At 51.9% G+C, this 24,572-nt stretch overlaps 1 protein-coding gene across 9 annotated transcripts; it reads right to left on the reverse strand.

Annotated features, from left to right (window-relative positions):
* Positions 1 to 706: 706 nt before the first annotated feature.
* ADORA2A (adenosine A2a receptor) lies at positions 707 to 21,536 on the reverse strand. Of its 9 annotated transcripts, none has more exons than XM_081284698.1 (5): positions 21,291 to 21,310; positions 16,269 to 16,361; positions 15,214 to 15,292; positions 10,561 to 11,154; positions 707 to 3,450 (listed from the first exon to the last, which is right to left on the reverse strand). In XM_081284698.1, the coding sequence occupies exons 4-5, from the start codon at positions 10,881 to 10,883 to the stop codon at positions 2,544 to 2,546; spliced, it is 1,230 nt and encodes a 409-aa protein (XP_081140824.1). In that variant the 5' UTR covers positions 10,884 to 11,154; positions 15,214 to 15,292; positions 16,269 to 16,361; positions 21,291 to 21,310; the 3' UTR covers positions 707 to 2,543. The 9 variants fall into 9 exon arrangements, with proteins under 9 accessions (XP_081140824.1, XP_081140822.1, XP_081140823.1 ...); XM_081284696.1 differs by lacking the exons at positions 16,269 to 16,361; positions 21,291 to 21,310 and adding exons at positions 12,247 to 12,326; positions 20,481 to 20,954; XM_081284697.1 differs by lacking the exon at positions 21,291 to 21,310 and adding an exon at positions 20,481 to 20,954.
* Between the last annotated feature and the right edge of the window lie 3,036 nt (positions 21,537 to 24,572).

Below are 24,572 nucleotides of genomic sequence, written 5' to 3' on the forward strand. Positions count from 1 at the left end.
CCATCTTTATGCTTCTCCCATGCTGCTGCTATGGGCACTCCTGTTGAGCTGTTGGTGTGTATGCACGCCTGTATCCTCTCTAGGATCAAAGGAATGGCGCATGCACTAAAGGTCTGCTCACAGTAGGAGCCCATGCAGCCTCGGTGTGGAGATGGGACACTGAGCTCTTTGGGAACCTGAGGAGGCCTGAGCTTTGGAGTTGAGCTGAGCAGGCCCTGAGAGGACTTGAGGCATACCTATATCAGAAGCCTTTTCTAAGCCCTGACCCTCCTCACCCAAAGCCTGTATCTGTGTAGCCCAGCACCTCAGTTCCCAAGAGACCTCTTTCTTCCCTGCTTTTGTGGTTCTCTTTCTGGCCTGTTGTGGACAGGAGTGGACTCCACATTGATATCAGTGCTTCTTAACCCTAGCTGTCCATAAGATTCCCCCAGGGAAAAACTGTGCTTGCATCCCCCTGGACCCTTCAATCCAGAGTCTCTGGCAATGGGCTTGGGCTTTGGTACTGCTTAGAGCTTCCTACGTGGTTTGTACAGCCACTCAAAGAGGATCTTTGATAGAACAGTGAAAGATAGCTAAAAAACTTGGGCTGGGGTTGTGGCTCAGTGGCAGAGTACTTGCCTAGCATGTGTGAGGCGCTGGGTTCAATTCTCAACACCGTGTATCAATAAATAAAATAAAGATCCATTGACAACTAAAAAATATTTTAAAAAGCTTATGTACGCATTGATGTTGTAAAAGTATACAGACAGACACAGGAAGCAAGGTAATAATATCAGGAAGGGTCAGATCCATCGACTGTAGTTATAACGTTCCATTTCTTAAGCAGAGTGGTGGGGACATATTATTTCAGGCTTTTTGGTTTGATTGAAATAGTTCATCATCAATTAATGAAAAAAAAAAGATCATGGGTTTTAAGTTCAGTTTTGCCACTTACTAGCTATGTGACCTGTGGCAAGAACTGGACCTGAGATTGTTAATCATCTGTAAAATGGGGCTCCTAATATTACCCATGAAGTTCTAACACTTCTTTCCTGAGTCCCAGCCTCAGTGAAGTCAAACTGGCCCTCAGAGCTCTTCAGGAAACAATCACAGCTCCCTGCCAATCACAGACAGACTTGATCATTAGAGGAGGACAGCATTGCCCCTTCAGGCAGGGAGCCCCAGAAGCCAGCCTGGGAGTAAGACCTTAGGGTTTCCTTAGAAGGAGAAGGCAATTTAGTTGTAGCCAGATCTGTTCTATTCAGATACTCTGTGGCCTCTCAGCTGAGGAGTAGAGCAGGGGTTGGGAGTCGGGAACATGGCTCTGAGAAGATAACAGAGATTTTCCTCCCAGGGTGTTAGGAAGTTAACAAGGAAGGGAGAAACCAGGTCCCTCACCATGAATGCCTAGGGCTGGAGGGGTCATTGACCCTAGGAAAGAAGTAGTTGGGCAAAGAGACCCTCCTCCCACACTGCCTGCAGGGAATGAGGAGGACTTTTACAGGAATGCAAGTCTGGGAGCCCCTATGGACATTTAGATTCTGGGGCAATCGGGCACTCTGTCACTTGGGAGGACAGGAGCCTGGGGAGGCCCTGAGGGCAGGCGGTGTATCTTCTGTCTGTCTGCACATACACACACACACACTCTCTCACACATAATCACCACACCCATATGTGTTTACCAGGCCTGGCTATGGAGTGGGGAAAGGAACTCAGACACCATTTTCATTGGACAAGCTTAAAACACAATGTGGCTCATTTTTATTTTATCTCAGGAAAAAAAAAAAACTTCCCTTTAGAAGTAAAGGCAGTTAGACAGGGCCACTAATTGGGCAGCTCTGAGCTGCCCAGGCACAGGTCCTTGGCCTGCAAGCCCTGACCTCTCCCCTGGGGCCTGAGTCTATGCCCTGGCACTGTTCCCGTTACAACTGTCTGTCCTCCAGCCCACCTTTGTCACCTCAAGAGTTGGCCCTGGGACTAAGTGCATGGCAGTTTGTGGCAGCAGGAGAGGGCTGCCCAACTCCCTGGGCAAACTCCTGGTGCCAGGTTAGCAGCAGGATGGACAACAGGCCTAGGAGGGAAAGATAATAAAATAGGATTTCCTTGCACGAGATCTTCTGCGCGGGGGGGGGGGGGGGGGGGGGTGTCAACTTCCACCTCTGGTCCAGCAGCTCCCGGAGCCCTAGAAAGTCTGCCAAGGGTGGTGTGTGGCGAAGGCATTCCCCAGCCTCAGGTCACAGCTTCTCTGCAGACAAATTGGGGCTTTTAGATACTTCATGGAGTGGGGGACTGGGCCCTGCCCAGCCAAGATGCTGTTGGTGCTGTGGCCCTGGCCTCGGACAGGGCCTGACAGCATGAAACATCTGCTTCCTTGGACCCTAACCCCTTTTTGCTGGGACTCATGCTGCTCCAGCTTGGGGCTCCCTCCTCTCAGTCCAAAGTGAATCAGACGCCTGATGGGTCTCCCAGCACACTCATTCTTCTCTTCTCCCAATGTGACTGGTCCAGCCAACCAGAAAGATTAAGATTTCCTTCTCTCAGGAAGGGGCAAACTCCATGCACCATCAGGACACTCCTGCTCCGCCCTGGGCCAGGGGGTCCTCTAGGCCAGGGGACTCTGGGCATGCTCCCTTGTGCTCACGGCTAAGGAGCTCCACGTCTGCGAGGCTGGTATCCCCGTGGAACCCTTTGGCATTCCCTCCACTCACCAGCCCCAAGGCATAACCATTGGGCCGCCGCTCAGGATGGGGTGCGTTGCCATTTGCCCACACCCCTGGGGGGTGGCCATTGAGGCGGAGGCTAACCTGCTCTCCCTCTGTGCTATGAGCTGCCAAGGCCCGGGCACTGGAGCCCCCTGCCTTGAAGGGTTCCCGCTGCCTCAAGACATGGCTGCGAATGATCTTGCGGAAGGTCTGGCGGAACTCGCGGATGCGGTAGGCATAGATGAAAGGATTAACAACAGAATTACTGTGGGAGAGGACAATAGCCAGGTACATAAGCCAGGGAGGGGCATGGCTGCACTGGGGGCAGAAAAAGGTAAAGCAGTTGATAATGTGCAGGGGCAGCCAGCAGAGGGCGAAGAGACCCACAATGATGGCCAGTGACTTGGCAGCATGGACTTCCTTCTGCAGTGTGGACCGAGCCCGCTCCCCTGGCAGGGGCTGACTCTCCATCTGCTTCAGCTGTCGCCGGGCCGCCAGGAAGATTCGCAAGTAGATGCCCAGCATGAGCAGCAGGGGCACCAGCACAAAAGCGAAGAAGTTGTAGTATACCATGTAGTTCATGGGCACCACATCCTCAAAGAGACAGGTCACCTGGCCCTCGCCGCAGTCCTGAGAGTGATTCTTGCCCTCCTTTGGCTGACTGCAGTTGTTCCAGCCCAGCATGGGCGTCAGGCCGATTGCAAATGACAGCACCCAGCAGATTGCAATGATGCCCTTGGCCCTCATGCCAGTCACCAAGCCATTGTACCTGGAGAAAGGAGACCAGGGTCAGAGGTTTGAGAAACCAAGGCTAGATAGGGCTAAGAGTCAAGAAACCCAGAAAGGCACCCTGCTTGGTCTCCCACTCCACTGCTTTCTGGCCAGCTGTAAGGCCTTGGACCAATTGCTTCCTGCCTCCTAGTCTTAGTATCCTCTTCTGTTAAGTGAGATCCATTGGGTCTTGCCTTTTGTGAGCTGCTAGGAGGTCATGAAAGAGCAGACACAGTGGAAACAGAAACCACTGTATAAACGTTCATGATGATTATTAGTCTTAGGCATAATTCTGAGACTTAAATTGAGTTTGGTTTGAGGAAATTAATAAGTGATTTGTGGGGGAGGGGAAGAAGTAGCACTTCTATGTTGGTTGATCTTGGTTCAAGGGACGACACACTTCCCTTTCGAGTGGGATGGGTCTGGAAGGTGGGCTCATTGAGGACAGAACCAGCCAGACGAGGCCTGAAGATGATCTAAGCATCTTGTACTCCATTGTTCTTTCTTTACCATTTGACTTGGGTCTCCAGAGGCCCCCCACATGAGACTGCCCAAGATAGTTAGGAAGAATGGGGGTTTCAAGCCAAATGAGACACCATCTCCCATCCAAATCCACCTACCACCCTCTGGAGAGAAATGAGATAGTGTCTTCACATTTACATGGCAATCTTAATATCCTGGAGGAAATATGTGTAGGAAGTACTGAGGTCCAGAGAAGGACAGTAATCTCTGTAAAGTTACTCAGTGTTCCTAAGAGCCAGACAGATATCCAAGCCTGCTAATTCCCAGTCCCAGAATCGGGGAATGGCTTGATTTACTGCCAGGAAAGAGACCCCTATCCCACAGGAAAGGTAGCAGCAATTTACCTATCAAATGTGTACTCAAAATTTAAAAAATCCTCACTGATTGAGAAAGGCAACCTTAGTGACCTCTGAGGGTTGACCTTCTGCTTAGCAATTTTGATTCTGGCAAAACCAGACAACCCTCCCCTCCCCTCTGTCTGGTGGAAGCCCTATCCATCAAGTTCAGACTAGGTATCTTCTCCAAGAAGCTTCCTGCCTCATCTGGGCTTCCAAAGCTGGGATACCCCTGGAGACAGTGCTGTCCTGCATCCTGATCTGTATTGCCTCTCTGGCATGGGAGCACAGAGTAGATGCCAAGGAAAATGTGCTCTATTTAATTCCAGAGTTGGAAACATACGCAGAAAGGTTGTAGCTCATGGGTGGCAAACATAGGTGCCTCTAGATAATAAACCATCAAGGCAGGCTGGTGGGCATTTACACTGTCTCTGCTGCCATATAAAATGTGTTAGAAGGCTTGCCTGGCATGTGGGAGGCCTTGGGTTCAATCCCCAGCACAATAACAACATGTGCACCCAGTGTGGTCAGAGCTGAAGAGGGGCAGGAAAGCTGATATTCTGGGCAGATGCTCCCAACTTTTAATTTTTGCTAAATTCAAATTAAGAAAAATCAAAACCCCAAAATTAGTGGCTTCTGATCTCTTATCTAGTCCAACCCCCTTATTTCACAGGTGGGGAAACTGAGTTCCAAAGAAGGGAATGGATTTGCCCTAGACATTGCAGAGGCCCAGAGGCAACTCAGGCCCAAGTATGTTTGTCAGTTCTGAATGTTTTATGGCAATTCTCTTTTTTTAAATATTTATTCATAATACCTTTATTTCACTCATTTATTTTTTATGTGGTGCTGAGGATCGAACCCAGGGTCCCGCGCATGCAAGACGAACGCTCTACTGCTGAGCCACAACCCCAGCCCCTATGGCAATTCTCTTATTCTGTACTTTTGGAGGTGCTGGGAATTGAATCCAGGATCCTGTGTATGCAGACAAGTGCTCTACTGCTAAGCTACCCCCTCCCCCAGCCCTGTCCATTCAGAATCCAAAACAGGCGTGCCAACAGGCCTCTGCAGGATTAGGGTCACGGATTTGATCATTTCTGCCAAGCAACAGAGCCGGCACTCCTTGTCTCCTGTTCCGGAAACTCATACACAAAAGTTATATACCCCCCAATTAATACTCACATAGCACTTCCTCTGTGCCAGGCTCTGTACTTTACATTACTACTTCATATAACCTCACTGAACGGGAGGCGACATTAATGATGATATTGTTCCTGAGAGAAGTACATCTCTCCCTGGGTTCTAGCCTTGGTACATTCCTATAAATAAGCAATGTTGTGTCACTTTGACTTTCTGAGCCTCAGTTTCCTCATTTGTGAAATAGAACTACAAATCTGGACTTGTTCAGCACTGCCTCCATAAGGGCAGAATGCTGAATCAGTGAGTGGAAAATCCAAGAAGGCCAACTGTAGCTTGGGGTAGGTCCAAGCCTGTGAGCTGAGCCGTTCATAGGAGAAATGGGCTGCCTTGGGCAGTAGTGAGCTTCTTGTCATTTGAGGCAATCAAGTAGACACAAGCTATTATAGGGATTGTGTAGGATCTCCTAGACCCTGGTGGCCACTTGCTCTAATGGTTTTTCAAGCTCTTCTCCAAGTGGACCTTCATATCTACATTTCTGGGCACTTAGGGGAGTGGAATTGCTGGGGAAGAGAGGGGCTTTATAAGTATTTATTGAATTAATTAATGGGGATATCAGGGCTGAGCCTGAGAGCTCTTGAGAACACAGCATGGAAATCCCTGGTCTATCCAGTTGCGTATTTTTACAGATAAGGGAACCCACAAGGGTTCTTCCGCTGCTCTCTGAAAGAAAGCCCCTTGTGGGGACAGAAACAAAACATGTATGAGTGGTACTCATAGGTGAAGAATGTCTCTGGAAGGATACTCACCAAGGTCTTCTGGGAAGGGTTCTTAGGTGTCAGAGAGCAAGGGGACAACTTTTCACTATATACTTCTTATTTTTAATGTTTGAGCACATGCAAAGATTATTTTTAAAAAACACACACCAAATAGGGCTGGGGTGGTAGCTCAGTGGTACAGAATATGATTAACATAGGTAAGGTCCTAGGATGGGCCCCTGACACTGCCAAAACAAAAACCAAACAACCAACAACAAAAATCCACAACACCAAATAGATTCATTTTGTTGTCCAAAAGTACGCCCCATAAGCTAAGTCCTGAAGCCAGGCATCTGGGGGCCTGGGACAGAATGAGGGTTCAAATGGAATCATGAATGCTCTATGGTCATGCCCAGCAGCATCCCCTGGGCTGCATCTGTAACTAACACAGTCATATCTCAGCCTTCTGGACCCCAGATATGGACTGTTCAGCTGCCCAGTACAATATACAGCCATTCCAGGAAGCCCACATGAGTCATAGGATGCAGGTGCCAGAGACACTGGCAGCCCTCATTTTCAGGTACCCTCTGCATTCCTGTGTCTACCAGCCTGTAGGATGCCCCTCCTGGGGATCATGATTACCCATGTTAGGGGCTTACCCTTTAATCTAAGAACATACTCCATGATTCCAGGTGGAGCTTTATGCACATTTGCACCACATTGAGAAGGTGGATCTTTCTTAAGGTATCCAAAGGGGTCAGTGATTCAAGAATTGAAGAGCCTTTCACTCCAGGGGAAACCCAAACTCCTTCTCTAGGCATGAACAGGCCCGAATCAGCCTCACACCTTGCCTTCCCCCTCAGCTCATCTCCTTCCATCACTCAGCATCAAGGTCACCTCTTCCTGGTCCAGAGTCCACATGCTTATTCATTCCTTAGGGTCTCTGACCAGGCTTTGCCCTCCTCCTGATACACCTACCCCCCAAACACATGCATTGAGCCCCTAAGCATCCTACAAAACCAGTTGGGCAACACTTCTTCCGGGGAACCCTCCCTCCCAATCCTGCCTCTTTATTATTATTCTGTGTATGGTGCTAGGGATCTTGCACATTCTAAGCATGTGCTCTGCCACTGAGCTACACCCACAACCCTCTTGCCCCTTTTGAAGTCAGGGCAACTCACTACTATAGGACTTTAGGCCTTGGCATCAATCCCCAACCTGTATTTTGGCCTGTTCCTCAGGAGTGAGAGTACCCACCAAGAGACTATAGTGTAAAAGTCCCATGAGAAGGGAAACCTGCATCTTTGACCCTGGGATTTCTCTCCTTTGTGGACACTGAGAGCTGTACCTCTACCTCGTGCCCAGTTTCTTTCTCACTGACTAGGCCCTGCCTTACCCCAAAAGTGTCTCTACAATTAGGAGGAGATAATTTGTTCTGAAGCTGAATGTTTTGGGGGGTGGGGGTATACTATGGATTGGACCAGGGGTGCTTAACCATTGAGCCACATCCCCAGCCCTTTTATTATATTTTATTAGAGACAGGGTCTCACTGAGTTGCTTATGGCCTCGCTAAGTTGCTGAGACTGGCTTTGAACTTGTGATCCTTCTGCCTCAGCCTCCTGAGCTGCTGGGATTACAGGCGTGAACCACTTTATCTGGCTGAAACTGAATTCTTTAAAACAAGAAAAATGCCAACTACTTGGGAAATTGAGGCCAGCCTGGATAACTTAGTGAGATACTATCTTTTTATAGATTTATTTTATTCATTTATTTTATGTGATGCTGAGGTTTAAATCCAGGACCTCACAGGTTCTAGGCAAGTGCTCTACCACTGAGCCACAACCCAGCCCATGAAATACTATCTTAAAGTACAAAATAAAGAGGAGGGCTGGGGATGCAGCTCAGAGGTAGAGTACCCCTAGATTTAATCCTCAGTGTAGGGTGTGGGCCTGAGGCTAGGCATCTGTCAGGGACTAGACCTCAGAGAAGCCCTGTGAACCTTGCTGAGTGGAGCAGCAAATGGCATAGACAAGGCTGGATTCCCAGCTGTGAAGGCAACAAAAGAGGAAGGGGGAGACTAAGTCAGGCCGTCCCTCCAGGACCAGCCAAGAGCTCCTGGTATTCAGTTGCCTCCATCCAGTTTCCCCTCATATCCTGTTTGCTCTCAGAAGCCATTAGCCCTCCATGCACCCAGTGGCCAGGGGCCTCCAAGAATAGGAAAGTGAAGGGACCCAAGGGCCAGGATCATTGTGAAGGACACTAGAGTCCTTCCACATCAGAAGACGCACATATGTCTTTCCCTGGCTCTGGCCTCACCATGAGTAATGTGAAGGTCGTAACTTCCACCCAGCCACAATGCTGGGCTGAAAAGGAATAAAGGAGATGCTCTGACAGTGGTCAAACTCTGCCCCAGGACAGGATAACATCATCATCATCCCCACTGACTCCCTGCAGAGGAGAACCAACCTGAGCCTTCTAAACACTCAAATGGTTTCTAATCCAACCGAGCACAAATGGTCTGAGGTAGGGGTGAAACTGAAATCCAGCTCTAGGAGGTCCTGGGAGTCAGGGAAGCTGACTGGGCCAGAGCAGATGCATGGCTCCAAACCTCCAGCAGCTCAAGAAAGAGCTGAATCCCTTGTCACTTCCACCGACCCACTGAACCCCTGCACCTTTTTCTCCTATTACAGATGAGGAAACAGGCCCAGAGGAAAGCATCTGACTTTCCAAACCACATGGTATGTTCCATCCTACTATTTCTTTTGACTCTCAGAAAATAGAGATGGGAAGAAAGACACCAAGGTGGGAAAAACCCTAAGGTTTTTAAATTGAGAACAGCCCTCCTGATCTCTCCCTGGAATGTTGTTGCCCTCTGAATCAGAGAAGAAACTGAAAGCTAGTCTACTGCTTCCCCTTAGCACTCATGCTACCACTGCCTGCATGCAGCCTGGCTCCCTGAGATGGACTCCGGTCCTCTCTTTTCTGGCTCACTTGGTACCCACAAACAGGTTTCTCTGGGGCTTCCCTATTCTGAGCTGTCATTAGACAGCTGCCCTTCCCCCTGGAACAAGGGATAGGAGCTTATCCCACAGACTGTGCCTAGAGTCAGACCACCTCTAACTCAGTTCCCTTTTTAAGGTGGGCCAGGATCCTCTTCTCCTTTGAGAAGTCCCTTGACAAGGGCCTTAGAGTTCCACTCCTTCTTTGGGGCAGCCTGATATGGGTGCTTTCTTCCCTCTTAGGGCTCAAGTTACAGCAGTGGCTACTGGGTACAGCTTCTGGGAGACTGAGCTGCCTGTGACCACTCCCCAAAGACATCTCACAGTAGTGGCAGGCTATGTTTTTTCCCAGGCCTAATCTTAGTTCTGCTACCAACTTTTTGTGTGGTCCTGAAAGAGCTGGCTCCTTTTTCAGAGCCTCATTTTTCCATTCAGATGAAGAGAGGAAGGAAATGACCTTTAAGGGTCCTCTTGGGTTTCACACTCTGAATTTCCATTTGTTCACTGAGCCTGTTCGTCCTCCCTGCTGGGGTACCCTCAGCCCAGAATAGGGAAACGGGGGCTTCCTCAGTTGGTGGGCACTCTACCCGTTTGGGAGATTTTACCATGGGGACAAGTGTACACAGATTCCCAATCATGGAGACCTCCCTCAGGTCCTGCAGCCACCCTGGCTATGGAACCCAGCTCTATGGTGGAGGAGCAAGAAGGTGGAGGAAGAGGACCCTGGGTTCCCCAGAGGATGGACACACATTCTTGCTCTCTATGCTCTAGGTAGGTGAAGTCTACACAAGTAAACTCGGCCTGGGGGAAAGTCTTCGTTTACACAATACTTTGCTGAAGTCACTTTGCAAAAGATTCACCATAAAACCCCCCTCCCACAGCCAGCCCCTTAGTGCATGAGAGTCCTTGGTGACCTGAAGAGCAACATAATTTGCATATAAGTCCAAATGACTCACTGTGGCATTCAGCCAAGTCACTTCCCCTCTCTGGGTCATTCTCCTAATACGCACACTGTGAGGCCAGCCAAGAAGAACTGAGGAAAGGCAATCAGTGGGTGGGTCCTAGCTGAGGTTCTATGGTTTTCCATGGTTCCCCACCCACTCTAGCATCATGCAGGGAGTTTTGCTCTGTTCTGTGAAGAATGGCCCAGGCGTAGCTGAGTGTGGTGCAGGTCCAAGCCACACTCATCTGCCAGCAGCCAAACATGGCTGGCTGCACACAGCCTCAACCATGGGGGGAAAGCCAGATTGGCATACTGGCTGCTCACCCACCAGCCCTGGGCAGCCACAGGCTAAGGCCATAGCCCAGACACTGGGCATAGCCAGTCTTTGTACAGACAAACCCCTGGTCCCCAGCTCACCGAAGTGGGATGCGAATGGCGATGTAGCGGTCAATGGCAATGGCCAGAAGGCTGAAGATAGAGCTCTGTGTGAGGACCAGGAGGAAGCAGGCGAAGAAGAGGCAGCCATGGCAAGCAGCGCAGAACCCAGTGCTGATGGTGATGGCAAATGGGATGGCGAGTACACCAACTGCGATGTCAGCTGCCGCCAGCGATACCACAAAGAAGTTGGTGACGTTCTGCAGGTTGCTGTTGATCCACACGGCCCAGCAGACCAGCACGTTGCCCAGGACAGCCAGCATAGCAATGGCCAGCTCCACTGTGATGTATACTGCGGAGCCCATGGTGGGAGCGGCTGCAGACGGGCAGGCTCAGCAAGGACACGGGCTGGGCCAGCTCACGGTCCATAGCTGCAGCCCAGCCGTCTGCTGCCCAGGCAGAAGGGCCTAGGCCCCAGAGCCTCTTCCTTACAGGATCCAAGAGCGTCCCTGTGGTGGGGGGGTGCTCTCCAAAGGTTTTCTCACAGGTAACTCCAAGTCTTCTCACACCAGGCCCTCTCCAGGGGCTCCAACAGCTGTGTCATGGCTCAATTCGGCTCCAGGGTTCCCAAAGTACCTGCAAAGAAAGTCTGGTAAGCAGCTGGACCACTCTGACCCCTGCTGTTTCAGATTCTGCTCCACCAGTGGGCAAGGTGTCAGCATAAGAATGACCCCCGTGCCCTGTCCAGCCAGCTATGATCACAGGCAGGAGGCAGGAGAGTTGGGCTGGCCTCCATTTCTGGGAAGGATACAGACCCAGAAAGGTCACTGAGCAAAACTACTTTTCCTTGGTCCTGGGAAATTCTTGCCAGGACCCTCATGCAAACCCCTCCCAGGGAAGCATTCTCTTCTCTCAGACTCTGCAGGACAGACACAGAAGGGACTATGGGCAGAACCATAGCTGCACCCCCTGCCAGGACTCTGGCTCACCCCTCTGCACTATCCAAGGCTGCATTTCAGGTGCTGAGGTCATGGCTCTTCCAGGCCGGACTCAGGGCTAAAGATCAGTCCACTTTTTTTTTTTTGGTGTCCCCACTCCCAGGAGCTAAGAATCTATCAAAAAGTTAAGTCTCTAATGTTGCTCCCGATGCTCAGCCTTCTCAAGCCTTCTGTGGCAGCCTGGCCAGTCTCTTGGGTCTCTGCACTCACTGCCAGCTCCACAACCCTCCCTCTTTCCCAGAAAGGTCCTTCTCCCCCATTGGGCTCTCTCAAGCCCACCCACCCTCTCTCGCAGGACTGGCTTTTCAGCCTGCCTCAGCTGGCTCCATCTCCAGCAAGCTCTCCAGGGAACTACCAGTGCCCACCTAAGGGATACCAGCTGCCCCATCGAGGGACAGAGACTCCTGGAGTTCAGAGCTGGAGGGATCTGAGGAGCTGTCTGGTCCTGTCTTCTACTGTCGGCAGTTAAGCCCCCGCACCCTCATAGCAAGCACAAACCTGAACCTGCTGCCTCCTGGTGTCCCTGAGAGCAGGCTGCACATCTGGGTGGGGCAGGCGCTGAGGCTGCTTCCCTTCTCTGAGGGATCCGCCTCCCTTTTCTCCTCCCACACTCCCCCCCCCCCCACCTGCTTCTCTGCCTGACTGACACAGGGAATGACAGACTTAAATCACTCCTGCTGGGGGACCATAGGCAAGAATGTGTTTTTCTCCAAGCATGGTGGTTGCACACCTGTAATCCCAGCCACTCCTACAAGGATGAGGCAGGAGAATCCCAAGTTCAAAACCAGCCTCGGCAACCAGTGAGAGACCCTGTCTCAAAAAATAAAAAAGAGGTCTGGGGCTGGGGCTCAGTTTCAGAGCGCTTGCCTAACATGTGTGAGGCACTGGGTTCAATTCTCCGTACCACATAAAAAATAAATGAATAAAATAAAGGTTCATCAACATCTAAAAAAAAATTTTAAATAAAATAAAAAAGAGGTGGGGATATTGCTCGGTGATTAAGCATCATTCAGTTTAATCACTGGTACCAGAAAAAAAAAAAAAAAAAGAATGGTTTTCCTTTCTGGGCCTCAGGCTCCCCACTCATACAGTGAAGCAGTTGGACCCCAGATGACCTCTAGATGCCACTGCAGCTCTTGCCCAGGAATCTATCAGAAGGAAATAAACAACAGATTTGAAAGTGCTCCCCCAAAGTCAAAATGTCATAGAAACATAGGAATAGTTGACATCCCTAAAGAGTCAACGTCTTTGTCTCCCTAGCAAGCCTGAGCCCAGTCCAAACTCCAGCTGTTCCTCCCTGACCTTGTGAAGTAGTCTCAGTCCAAGTGGACCTCTGCCCACTAAAGTGACTCTCTCTGAGAGCTGATAGCCTCCCAAATCTACTTCCTTCAGTCCTAAATTCTCTACGTCCCAGGGGTGCATAGCAGCAGCTACCATCTGCCTGGGACAAGAGGTCAGAGACTGCCTTTTGGCTTCCTGCACATGGTCCATCTTCCCTCATTTCCTCGAGGATATGAGGGATTGAACAGGTCTGGAGACCCTGGAAAAAGGTCACTCTGGTCCCAGGTCCATTACAAAGGGCTGCCTCACCCCCAAATTGGCCAGGAGGCAATAGAGGACTGAAACAAATGAATCCTAAGTTTCCTTCTAAATGTAATGATGTCACTGCCTCAGACTGGCATTGGCACAGGCACAATCTAAAGCCACATTTGGAAGGGGCATGGTTCCTATACCAAACAGGCCCTTCTATCCCACCAGGAGGCTTGGAATGGACCATATGACACAGAAGAGTCTGGAAACTGGAGGATAAAAAGGCCAAAGACGCCACAGAAAGGGAGGGTCTCAGGCAGTGTGTAGTAGAGGGCTGAGTCTTACTGAGCTTGTGCTCTTCACAGGGCACTTGCCAACCGCCGTTTACAAAGTGTGTCCCTGGCAAATCAAGCCTCTAGGCACCGTCTCTTACCACATACCATGTCCCTCTGTGCTCCTGGCCTGAAATTCACAGTAGTATTTACCGGGAGCACACCTGACCCCCAACAGACCTAGATCCAACAGGTGCTAGGGAAGCTGCTGCCAGTTCAGGGGCTGCCTCCCACCCACGTCCAGTGTGACCTCCCAGGCCCAGGAACAGCAGCAGCAGGTCATTAGCCAATCAGGCTCAGTCAAGCCAGCAAGCCTATGAGGAGCCACTGGTATCCTGCCACTGGTGCCTCCTAGAGGAAGAGGATAACCAGCTCATGCCCCATGGGCCTTCTGAAGGGGAATCTACTGAAGGATGCTACCGCCTCCTACCAATCTGACCAACCAAGGCTGGAAGACTGGCATGGTCCTTGACCATTCTTCAGATTCAAGGGCCCCACCAGGGGCAGACAAGGGCTCCCTAGCCTATCATCCAGAGCTTCACTGACATGTCACATCACCAGTGCCTGAACTGTGGACCATATTGACTCCACTCCAGCCAGAATGCCTGGCTTGGAAGGGGCCTGACCCAGAACTCTGGTGAGACTCTCATGGCAGCCCTGGATACATGCCTGAATTCTCAGGGTCTCTTCTGCGTGAGGTCCCCATGCTGAACAGCATCAGAAGTGGTACCCTTCCTGATTATTCTAAAGTTACATTCCTTTTGTCCAAAGCTCATGGAATGCACTTGACTCTTCTGCCCAGGCCAACCTTAAGTGAGGCTAAAGGTACATCTTGGGCTCCTGCCAGCATGATCAGCATAGGCTCCCTTGTGCATGGCCTGCTGCCCTTCTGCCCCTTTCCTCAAAGGAGCAGGTAGCCTTCCTGCAGGTTCCTCCTGCTGCCACCACCAGCACATCCCTGGTGAGGCTTCTCTGGTCCCAAAGAGAAGTGCATCTGCTAAATTAGAATCCACTCTGGGCTGTTTCTTCCCCAGCCCTGAGTTCGGCAGATCTGTAGAACCAGAGGCATTCCCAGGACAGGGGGCAGGGAGGAGATTGGGAGCCACGTGCTACTGGGAGAACTCTGGGGGGATGATTGGGGTTTGCCCAGCTATACGAGTCAGGAGTGCCCTGACTCATAGCCTTTTTCTGTGGTGTAAATGCTCTTACTAGGGCCAATTTCAAACTACTATTAGGTCACTAACCAGAATAGGGAAGCCATACATACAGCTGGTCACCAGGTGCCAGGCACTACTGAGCCACCAAACCCTGTGCTTTCTGGCTAGGCTACTTGCCAGGACCCTATGCTGGACCCTCTCAAAGAGCTTGTACAGCCTTCCCGGGAGCTTGGAAAATGATGGACATCTGTGTTCTCACCAACCCCACAAACCCCATTTTACAGATAGGACACTAAGGCCCAAAGAGATAAAATGACCTCTCAGCCTTCCCAAGAGCATTAAAAGATGGCTTAGGACGGGGAAGAATGCCATGGAACACAGCAGCTGGAAGATTTCCTGGGCCCTTTGGCTTCCCTCCCTTCTGAAGCCTCCCAGAGCTACAGGAAGGTGGAAGGTCATGGGGAAGGGGTCAGGGTGGGCCAGGATCTGGCAATTTCCTATCCCTCTCTGTTGGTCCTATCTGATTAATCCTTGAGTTATCTGTTGCTAGCCAGGGGGGAAATTAAATATTAATAATGTCATATTTCCTCATGATTATCCCTTGTCGGGATGGGGCAGAGGGCAGACATGGTCCCCAAAAAACTACAGACACATGCTTGATTAGCCTTTAAAGGATACCCTTGAAAGAGCTAGGGATATAGCTCAGTGGTAGAGCGCTTGCCCGGCATGCCGAAGGCCCTGGGTTCAATCTCCAGAACTGCAAAAACAAAATGAAACAAACTCATAGGATTCCCAGCAGTCAGACTCAAAATGCTGCCTTTTCCTGCCTTCTCACCCACACCTACCCAGACCCAGCTGCTTTAATTAAAACTCCATTTAATCAAAACCCATACATCTCCTGGCCCACCTCTTTTGGCTCCTCATACATCACACAAGCAAGGCTCTCTGTACACATACCCAGATGGTGGCTGTACCCCCACAGAGCCTGCTGGATGGAGGTGCCAGCCAGCTTTCAAGCAGTTCCCTGCACACCTGCTCCTGGGTGCGGCCAAGGGCAAGGATCAGAGCACAGCACAGAGACTCTGCCGATTGCAGAGTTTGGGCTCCAGAATCCCAGATTTAGAATCCTCCTTCCACTTTCTAGTAGCAAATGTTTACCAGTTACATACTCTGCAGTGCCACGAGGCATCCCAACTGCTGGACCACAGGAAGCCCTGTGTTACCTGCTGCCAACCTGAGGATTCAGGTACTACAGGCCATTCTCTGTCCCCACGGCCTCAGCTCCCATTTCAGATGAGCTGCAAACCCCAATTTCAAAACACCAAAGGAAATTTAAGACTAAGAAAGATAAACAACCATATCAAAACCATGGAGAGGGAGCCAGGGTTGTGGCTCAATGATAGAGCATTTGCCTAGCATGTATGAGGCACTGGGTTAGATTCTCAGCACCGCATATAAATAAATGAACAAAATAAAGGCCCATCAACGTCTAGAAACAATATTAAAAAAATATGGGGAAATTGGTTCATTGCAGAAGAGAGGAAGGTAATGGAGTAATGTAATAATGATTTTTCAAGACATTTCAGATTCTCAAAGAAACAAAGGAGTAGCATCCATAAACAAGAATGAGAATTTACAAATCCACTGGCAGAAATAAGAATAGGAGACTATGAACAAGAAATAACATAAAATCCCAGACATGAAAAAAAAGGGGACTAAAATAAAGAACACACCAGGTGTGATGGGCTTCAGGAAGGCAGGCTGTTGAAGGGATAGTTGGGGATCAGCAAGATGGAATTCTCACAGAAACCTCATGGAGACAAGGCCTATGAGGAAACAGTAGAGAGACACAGAAGGGAAATTGAGAAGCATCAACATCTGTCTCTCAGGGGCTCAGGAGGAAGATGAAAAGGCAAAACTGAATCACAGCTGGATGGGCAGGCTGACTCCTAGTCTGGACCACAAGCCTTGTGTTGGCCCAGTTGTGACAGCACAAGAGCTTCTCAGAATACCAGGACCCAGGATCCACTGAGCTCCTATTAAATCATAATAGGCAGGTGCCTTTTGTGGCTGCCTGGAACTGAGCAACTACTAGCCTGGGCCTCTCTTCCTTCCCTAGCTCCCTCTGGGGCTGCACAGTGCCTGGCTTCAGATGCCTGGTGCAGGCTGGGCCCCAGGTACCCAGGCAGGTTCCCCGTGGTACATCCTCCCCCACCATCCATGGGTGTGCAACTGCTGCTCTCTGCTTCTGGGGACAGGATGTGGGCAGGAACAGAGAACCAGCTCCCTGTAGCTGGAGGCTGAGGCACTGGGCCCGCCTCTCAGAGCAGCCTCCATACCACCGACCACAGGCCAGCCTTGCCCAGAGGGCCACCCAGCCTACCACAGCTTCCTTCTTCCCAGTGGGGACCCAGAATGGTCCCTGCCATTCCCATATGCCCAAGCCAGAAGCAAGAGAAGTCACTTAACTCATTGCAGGCAGCTTCTCCAGACAACACCCCCTCCAAGGGGCCATGCCTCACAGAGGTGCTAAGAGCCCATTCTGTGGTGTAAGCAGCCTAGGTGGTATCCACACCAACTCTATCATGCACTTCCTGTGCCCTGAGCACCAGGTTTCCCCTCTGTGCTGTGGCTCCTCATATGTGCACAGGCTGTGGTGAGATAGCATCACGTGAAAAACCCACCACATATACCTCCCACAAATGGCAGATGACAGGTGCTGTATTGCCTAAAGAGGGGACACAGGGCTAGGCATGATGGTGCATGCCTGTAATCCCAGCGGCTCAGGAGGCTGAGATAGGAGGATGGTGAGTTCAAAGCCAGCCTCAGTAATGATGAGGCTGCTAAGAAATTCAGTGAGACAATGTCTCCAAATAAAATACAAAATAGGGCTAAGGATGTGGCTCAGTAGTTGAGTGTCCCTGAGTTCAATCCCTCTTACCAAAAAAAGAGGGGACATGGGGGCTTCAGAGCACGCAACCCCAGTGAGCCTGGAGTGGAATGCTGACAGGGGCCCGTTGAAGGGGCAGTGCTTAGTACACTGAGGACAGAGGGATGTGGACCCATGCTGGGGTCTCTAGGACACGGGTGTGATGATGCAGCCCTGGAGGCTGAAGGGAAAGGGCAGCAGGAGCCAGACCAACCTGAACATATCCCACCTGAGCCCTGTCCATTGCTCCTTTGCCCTTTAGTGGCTTCCCCCCAGGCTGACTCACGGCTTACAGAGGCCACTGAGGCTAGGAGCAAAACTCTTGCAGCAGATGAGCAGAAAACTCTCAGCCCTGGGATTCTGGGCAGAGAGCACCAGCCTAAGTCCCAGGAAAGGCATCCCTCATCTCTCCTCCAGGTAACAGATGCTGCTAGAAACAGGCTGGTGGAACAGCAGCATCCCCACAGGTGGGAGCCACAGAAGGGCAGTGCTGTCCCCTGCCCAGCAACTTCAGAAAACAGAAGTCAAGTCCTGCAGGAGTAGGTGTAGGCCCAGAGGGATTCCCAAGGGCTTCTCAGAGGAGAGAACTTTGGAGGGACTTGAAAGACAAAGAGGTAAAAGGAAAGAGGTGGGAGATATTCTATCAAAGAAAACAACCTGTACACAGCTCAGAAGAATATCTGAGAATATCTGAGAAACAACCAAGCTTGAGGTTGTCCCAGCAGCAAGTCCTGCCTTCCCAGCAAGTCTCAGCTCCTTCACAGGCTGGGGTGAGGAGCAGCTGCTTTTTCCTTCCATCAGGATCCTCTCCAGCCCTTGGCAGGATCTCATAGCTTCCAGGCCGCAGGGGCCAGAAGTCTCAGGTGAACGATCAGTCCCATGGAGGCGGGCTCTTCCCTTCATCCCAGTTCCTTTCTCTCCCCTTCTGGATCCAACATGGACCCCAGGGTCCCACCCTGAGACACTGGACTCTCTCTGCTCCCTCCAACCTCCAGACAATTCTCCTTCACTAATTAAGTCTTTCAGGCCAACCTCCACCTTTCTGTAGCCTCCAGTGTGTCCTAGAGTCCAGACCCTTCCCCGGGGAGGGATAGTTGAAACGTCTCCCTTTTGCTGACTCAGCACCTGACTGTGTCAATCTCCTCTCCTTAGTGTCCCCACCATGCACAGCAAAACCACATCTCTCTAATCAGAAAGATAGTAGAATGTATCGGACATTACTTTCCTATGTGCATATATGATGACATGACCAATGTATCTACATCATGTACAACCAGAAGAATGACAAATTATACTCCATAAATGTATAAAATGTCAAAATACATTCTACTGTCATGTATGACTAATGAAAATAAATAAAAAATATCTGTAGGAACAAAACAAAACAAAACAAAACAAAACAAAAAAACCCATCTCTCCGCCCTTCTCGCCTGTGCTGATCCATTTCTGCCATCCTTCCCTCTGCTCTCTCACACTCACAATCCTCAGAGCTTGGCTTGACAAGACAGATCTCAAAGATGTTGATTCCAGCTCATCTGTGGTGAGATGGCTCAGGATCAGGCAGGTTAGAAGGTGGGAAGAGTCACTGTGGGATTTCACTTTTGAGAGTCACCAAGGGGTTGTGGTACCACTCACAGACCCTGAACTTTGCAGGACCCGATACCCTGAAACCACATGCTTGCTCTCAAGCCAACTCTTATCCACACCTACCTCTACCCACAGTGATCTCTTGTGGAGTCTCGTGACACTCCCTACAGGGTTTTCCAGCTTAAGTTACAGTCCCCTGACTTGTCCTCTGGTGTGTTCTGACTTCACCCCAGCTCCAGCCAATGCATGTCTCATTTCTTCTCCAGCAGAGCCCCATTGTTAGGAACACTGTCCTTGCTCTACAGATGAGAAAATGGATTCCCAGGGCAGTGACCTTTCCAAGGCCACCAAGTTAGTGAGTCAAGGAGGCAAGATCAAAACCCAGTTTAGGGCATCAAAATCTGGTCCTGTGGCTGGAGTTGTGGCTAAGTGGTAGAGTGCTCGCCTAGCACATGCAAGGCCCTGGGTTCGATCCTTGGCACCACAAAAATAAATAAATAAATAAATAAAATAAAGATATTGTGTCCAATTACAAGTAAAAAATAAATATTAAAAAAAATCTGGTCCATTGGTCACTCTTAAGACCAACTGTTGCCCTCTTTGGCATCAGCCAAATCCTGTCTTCTATCAAAGGTGTGGGCTGCCCTCAGCCTCCTTCAGGCTATAAGAATGGAGTCCTGGAATCTGTTTATTAGCACTGAGGGGTTGTGAATGGAGGGTCACTGGCTAAGATTTTCCCAAGGAGCACTAGATTCTGGGAGACTGTAAAAGGCAAGAGCCAAGTTTTGAAGTGCTGACACTATAGCTAGGGGACAAGTACATGAGGAGCTCCTACCACAGATATGCTGGGTCTCAGGATGGGGACCAGCCCACCAAGACAAAGCCTTGGTGCCCCACCCAAGACCTTCAGGACCAAGGCGGCAGCTCTCTGACTCCACCACACACTCCCTGGACCACTGTGTTCCAGAGAGCTTTCTTTCCTCAGGGGCAGGACATCCTGGCTGGGCATGGAGGTGGCATGAAGTTTTCTGGAAGATACAGAGTCTAGGAGTCCTGGGCAGCAGAGGCAGAGCACAGGGCACCAACACCAGGGAAGGCTTGGGCTCCAGGTTTGTGGAGAGTCCAGACTCTGGGGTCAGGAGGTGGGATGCAGGCTTTGGGTGGGGAAGGAGAGTGGGCAAAGGGGGCCAGTAACCCTTCACAAGAGCCAAAACACCGGGGACACCACTGGCTTTCCCTCCCGCGGCGATCCGGCCTCCCGCATCTACCACCCCGGAAAACTCGGTCTTTCCTTCCAGACGGGGAAATTAAGGTCTAGAGCCATGAACGCGAGGATCTCTGCTCCTCTGGTTCACGTTCCCCTCCTCGAGCTCCTGGGCTGTCCTGGGCCAAATCCCTCGGGAGCCGCCACCATTCCCGCCATTCCTACCTTCGCTGAGGGCAGCGGGGCACTCTGCCAGCATTGGTCCGAGGCTCGCGCCCACTCCGAGTCCTCCGGCCTCTCCTGGGTCCCCTGAGCCCGGTTCCCGCCACCACTGTCCACTGGGTGCGTTCGTGCTCTCCCCACCGCGTTTCGAACTGCCCTTTTTCGCCGGGCCCCAGACGTTCGGGATGCTGTCTTTGCTCGCCCGATGCCCACCGCGGAGTACCAGTGCCCGCCCGGACTCTCCACCTGTTAAAGTCCTCTCTGGTCCCTGGGAGTCCGCCCCGTCTCTCTCAGTCCGAACCTCGGCGCCCTCAGCCCAGCTCCAGGTCTGACGCTCCTGGTAGGGTCATCGCAACGCGGTGGGTCGGCCCTCGGCGCCCAGACAAACCGACGGCTGCTCCCCGCCCATTGCCGGCGAGTCCAGACGCCTGCTCCGTACCCCGCCGCTCCAGTCGCCGCACCCTAGCGCCCCTTCCCTTCCCCGCCTACCCCTGCGCACCTTCCGGTCGCTTTGGGGAGGCCAAGAGGATCCGCACACCACACCGGCCCCCTTCCGGGCTTAGGACGTGACCTTGCTGGAAGAGTCCCTGCACGGATCATTCCCGTGGCCGCCGCGGGGCAGGGCTCGGACCCGGGCGCTAGCGAACTCTCTCTTGAGACGTGGGAAGAGAGGGTCCCAGCGACGAGTATCCTGAACATAGCAGGGTCGCGACCCGGGCTGCCCAGCTCTCCTGGCCAGCAGCCTCCGATGGCCCCACCCTGCAGCTGCCCGCCCTGGACCCCCGGAACCCCGGCCCTGGTACCCCAGCTGACCTGCAGCTCGCGCACCGGCTCCCGCTGTCTTCACGGCCGCTCGGGCTCCGGCTCCAGCCGCGTCGCTCACGGGCGTCCCCTGCAGGCGGCTTCTAGACCCATGCTGCCCCCGCCCCGCCCCGCCGCGTGGGGAAACTAAGGCCCAGAGGCTCACTGGGGCCCCAAGGTGATGCCCCTGGCAGAGCCGGGCCGCAACGTACTTGGAACGCGCTGCATGCCCCGCCGGGGCTCCCCAGCGTGACCCTCATAGGCTCACACCTCCTCCCGCACCACACACCCTTCCCCACAGGAGAGTCCTTCTTCCAGCCCTGTGAAGTTCTACGGGGTACCACTGGCATTCCTTCTTCTCCAAGAAGCCCCAGGGCCGCCTCTGCCGCGGCTCTGTGTTCCTTTATCATCAGAGCTGGGCTGCCTTGGTACCCCATGTCACTCCCTCTGCCTCTCCTTAACCCAGACTTTGGGCCAGAGTCCCTCGTGTTCTTACAGCACCTGGCGCGGGATAGGGATCAAACTCCTTGTATGTCTTCTCCACTCCCCACTTTTCCAACTACAAAGGGAAGTGGGAGTCACATCTGCACCACAGACTTGGGACCTCGGACCCTGGCCTGGGAATTCCCTCTTCTTTCTGCCCTTGTTCTGGATGCTCGGAATTGAGAATGACCTCATGTCCACCCCAGATGGGCCTGCAAGGGGTTCCACCTTTGATTCTTGCTTGGGTGGATTTGGACTAATCTCAATTTTGTTCACAGAACAAACCCCTCAGACATCCAGGACTTCAGTGGCTAAGGTTTTTTCCAGAACCCTTGTCTTCTAGACCCTCCTGAGACCAGTGGGGTTTTGGCTAAAGGCTCAGGATGGAGAAGCTTGCTCAGGGCCAGTCTAGACCCCAGGACTGAGGCCAGGATGGAGGAAAGACCTCTCAGGAAGCAGCCCTCTGTCCCAACTGCAGGGAAGAGAAGGTGGGTGGGAATTGGGTATGCCAACACCTGTCTAGTACAGGAAGACAGAGAAGCCTGAAGAAGCCTGAGGCAGTGACGTTGATTTTGGCTTATTTCTGAGGACAAAGCCTGGCCTCCTGTTCCTATTTTACTTGCCCAGGCCCCTAGTTCTGTGTTCACTAATGTCCAGGGATACCCTCGAGATCTCTAAGCAGAGGAGGGCAGGTTGAGATGGGCAGGGACCTGGCCATACTGGAGTTAAATCCAAGACCCCTGAGGGGTAAGGCCTCATGAAACCCTGGGGACACTGCTGATTTCTGCCTTCACCTCTTTCCAACCTCACAGTTGGCCTTATTGAGTTTTCACCCCCAACCCCTGTCCCCTAGGTGTGGCCTTTGCTAAGTCTGCCCCTCTCCTCCTAGGGCCCTTGGTTTCTTTAGTAAAGGAATCCCCCACCCTAACTACTACCACCAGGTGGGGACACTCTCCCTTGGACCAGCTGCTGTGTCTGCTTAGGCACTGTAGCATTCCTATTTGTTTCTACCCTGCCACTCCCTGGAGCTGAGCTAGCATCATCGCATCATGGGGCACTAAATGCTAAGGGAGCTGCCCAGGCAGGGGATCTTCCCCCCAGGCCCTGGGCTCCCTACCCTTGTTTTTCTGGGCTTCCCCCATGAGGTAGAAGTCCTACCACAGTGGGGACACTCTTTTGCACTCCTGTTGGAACAATATTCATTCAAATACTCAACAAACGTTCAAAGAATACTCTGTCTTGAGAGTTGCTCCAAAGGGGCTATGATGCCTCATGAGGCAGCCAATTCTGGAGGGCTCTCTTGCTCCCTGGTCCTTGGTGTGGACCTCAGTGTTCTCTGCTGTTCCCATTCTGGGACCCAGCAACCTTCTGCTGGACTTCTCCACATGTGGTCTGGCCTTGTGCACTGTGGCAATGCCTCCTTCAGGGAGAGAGGACTTCACATCTACTGTCCTCAGGGTCACAGAATCAAAGCTCTTCTAATTCACCCCTAAGGTTTGGCAGGCAGTGACCCTATCACTGAGCGTTGGTGCCCAGAAGTGGGCATGCTGTGTACTGGAGCTGGAGTGGTCAGCAGGGCTTGGCTGGGCTCCAGCTCCAGAGCAAACTCCACAGGCCCCAGACCCCCATGAAAAGCCAGTGCCAAGAAGGCTGTGAGGGGCCAGCCTTGGCCAGGTCCCAGTCCTGGCCAGTTAAGGAGAGAAGGAGCACCACTCCATGGTCTTGTGCATCCATCAGGAACCCTGACCAGGTCTCCAGTGAAGCTGTTGCCCAGAGACAGCACATTCTGACCCATGCAGTTCAGTGGTGGGAGGGGTGGCAGGAAGGAGGGCTGTTCATACTTTGCTTGTCCCACAGGTTCATAGGACTCTTCCTCCTCTGTTGCTGCTATGCCTCCTACACAAGGCCCCCTACTGGTCTTAACTAGCCGGTCCTTGCTAGTTGTAAGAGCTTTCTTTGGGTGCACCAAGCACTACAGGGGCCTGAGCCTGGGCCTGGGCCATCCCAGGGGAGCTCTAAGAACAAGTGGAACTTAACTTCAAGTGTAGCTGCTCCCCTTAGTGGGTACAGGAATGCCCCTAGTGGCTCCCAGCTTCTATCTCTGGGCCTTGATTTCCCTGCCCAGTCCCAGGCAGGCTTTGAAGGCTATACACACCCGCCCTTCCTTCCGTCCAGTCCTGGACTCCTCAGGCCAGATGGTGGGGCAGCTGGGCCCTCTCCTGCTCCAGAATTCCGTTCTCAGACTACCCACCCCCACAGCCCTTTGTTCCTGCCCAGGATGCACCTGGGTGGCCTCTGGCCCTCATTGTTTGCTCTGGGACCAGCAGAGCCACATCAGGGAGCAAGACAGACCAGGACCAGAACCACGCACCAAGTAAGTAGCACACTGGGCCAGGGTCCCTGGGAATCAATCAAGCCACCCCAGAGTGTTCACCCAACTTTTCCTCCTGTGATCAGGGGAACTCACAGGGCTTCAGTATATCCTCAGTGTGAAGGAAATCCTGAAAAGACAGTCATATCAGAAGAAACAATCCCAGTCACCTGAACCCTCGGCGGATCCAGAGGCAAAACCTGCCACCATCCTCCAACTCGGCCGCATGGGAAGATTCTGTCTCATGTCTGCTTCTGACCACTGCGGGACAAAGAGCAATCCACCAGCTGATTTGTGCATTAGTGAAGATGGGAAACAGGTCCTAAAGGGAATGGAGCCCTGTTCTGGCTCCAGTGAGAGGTAACAGCATCCTGCAACCCTTCATGCCAGGGCTTTTCACTCATTACCCCCAGATAGTCCTATACCACCTCACTGTTCTT

The sequence above is a fragment of the Spermophilus citellus genome, assembly GCF_964194105.1.
Source record: "Spermophilus citellus genome assembly, chromosome: 3".
NCBI lineage: Eukaryota > Metazoa > Chordata > Mammalia > Rodentia > Sciuridae > Spermophilus > Spermophilus citellus.

What these genes read in the sequence shown, in the direction of transcription:
- ADORA2A (XM_081284699.1), bottom strand. Translation starts at nt 10,883, where the DNA reads ATGGGCTCCGCAGTATACATCACAGTGGAGCTGGCCATTGCTATGCTG. An exon ending in GCCATTCGCATCCCACTTCG is followed by an intron (nt 3,451 to 10,560) that starts GTGAGCTGGGGA and finishes TCCTTTCTCCAG; the next exon opens with GTACAATGGCTTGGTGACTG.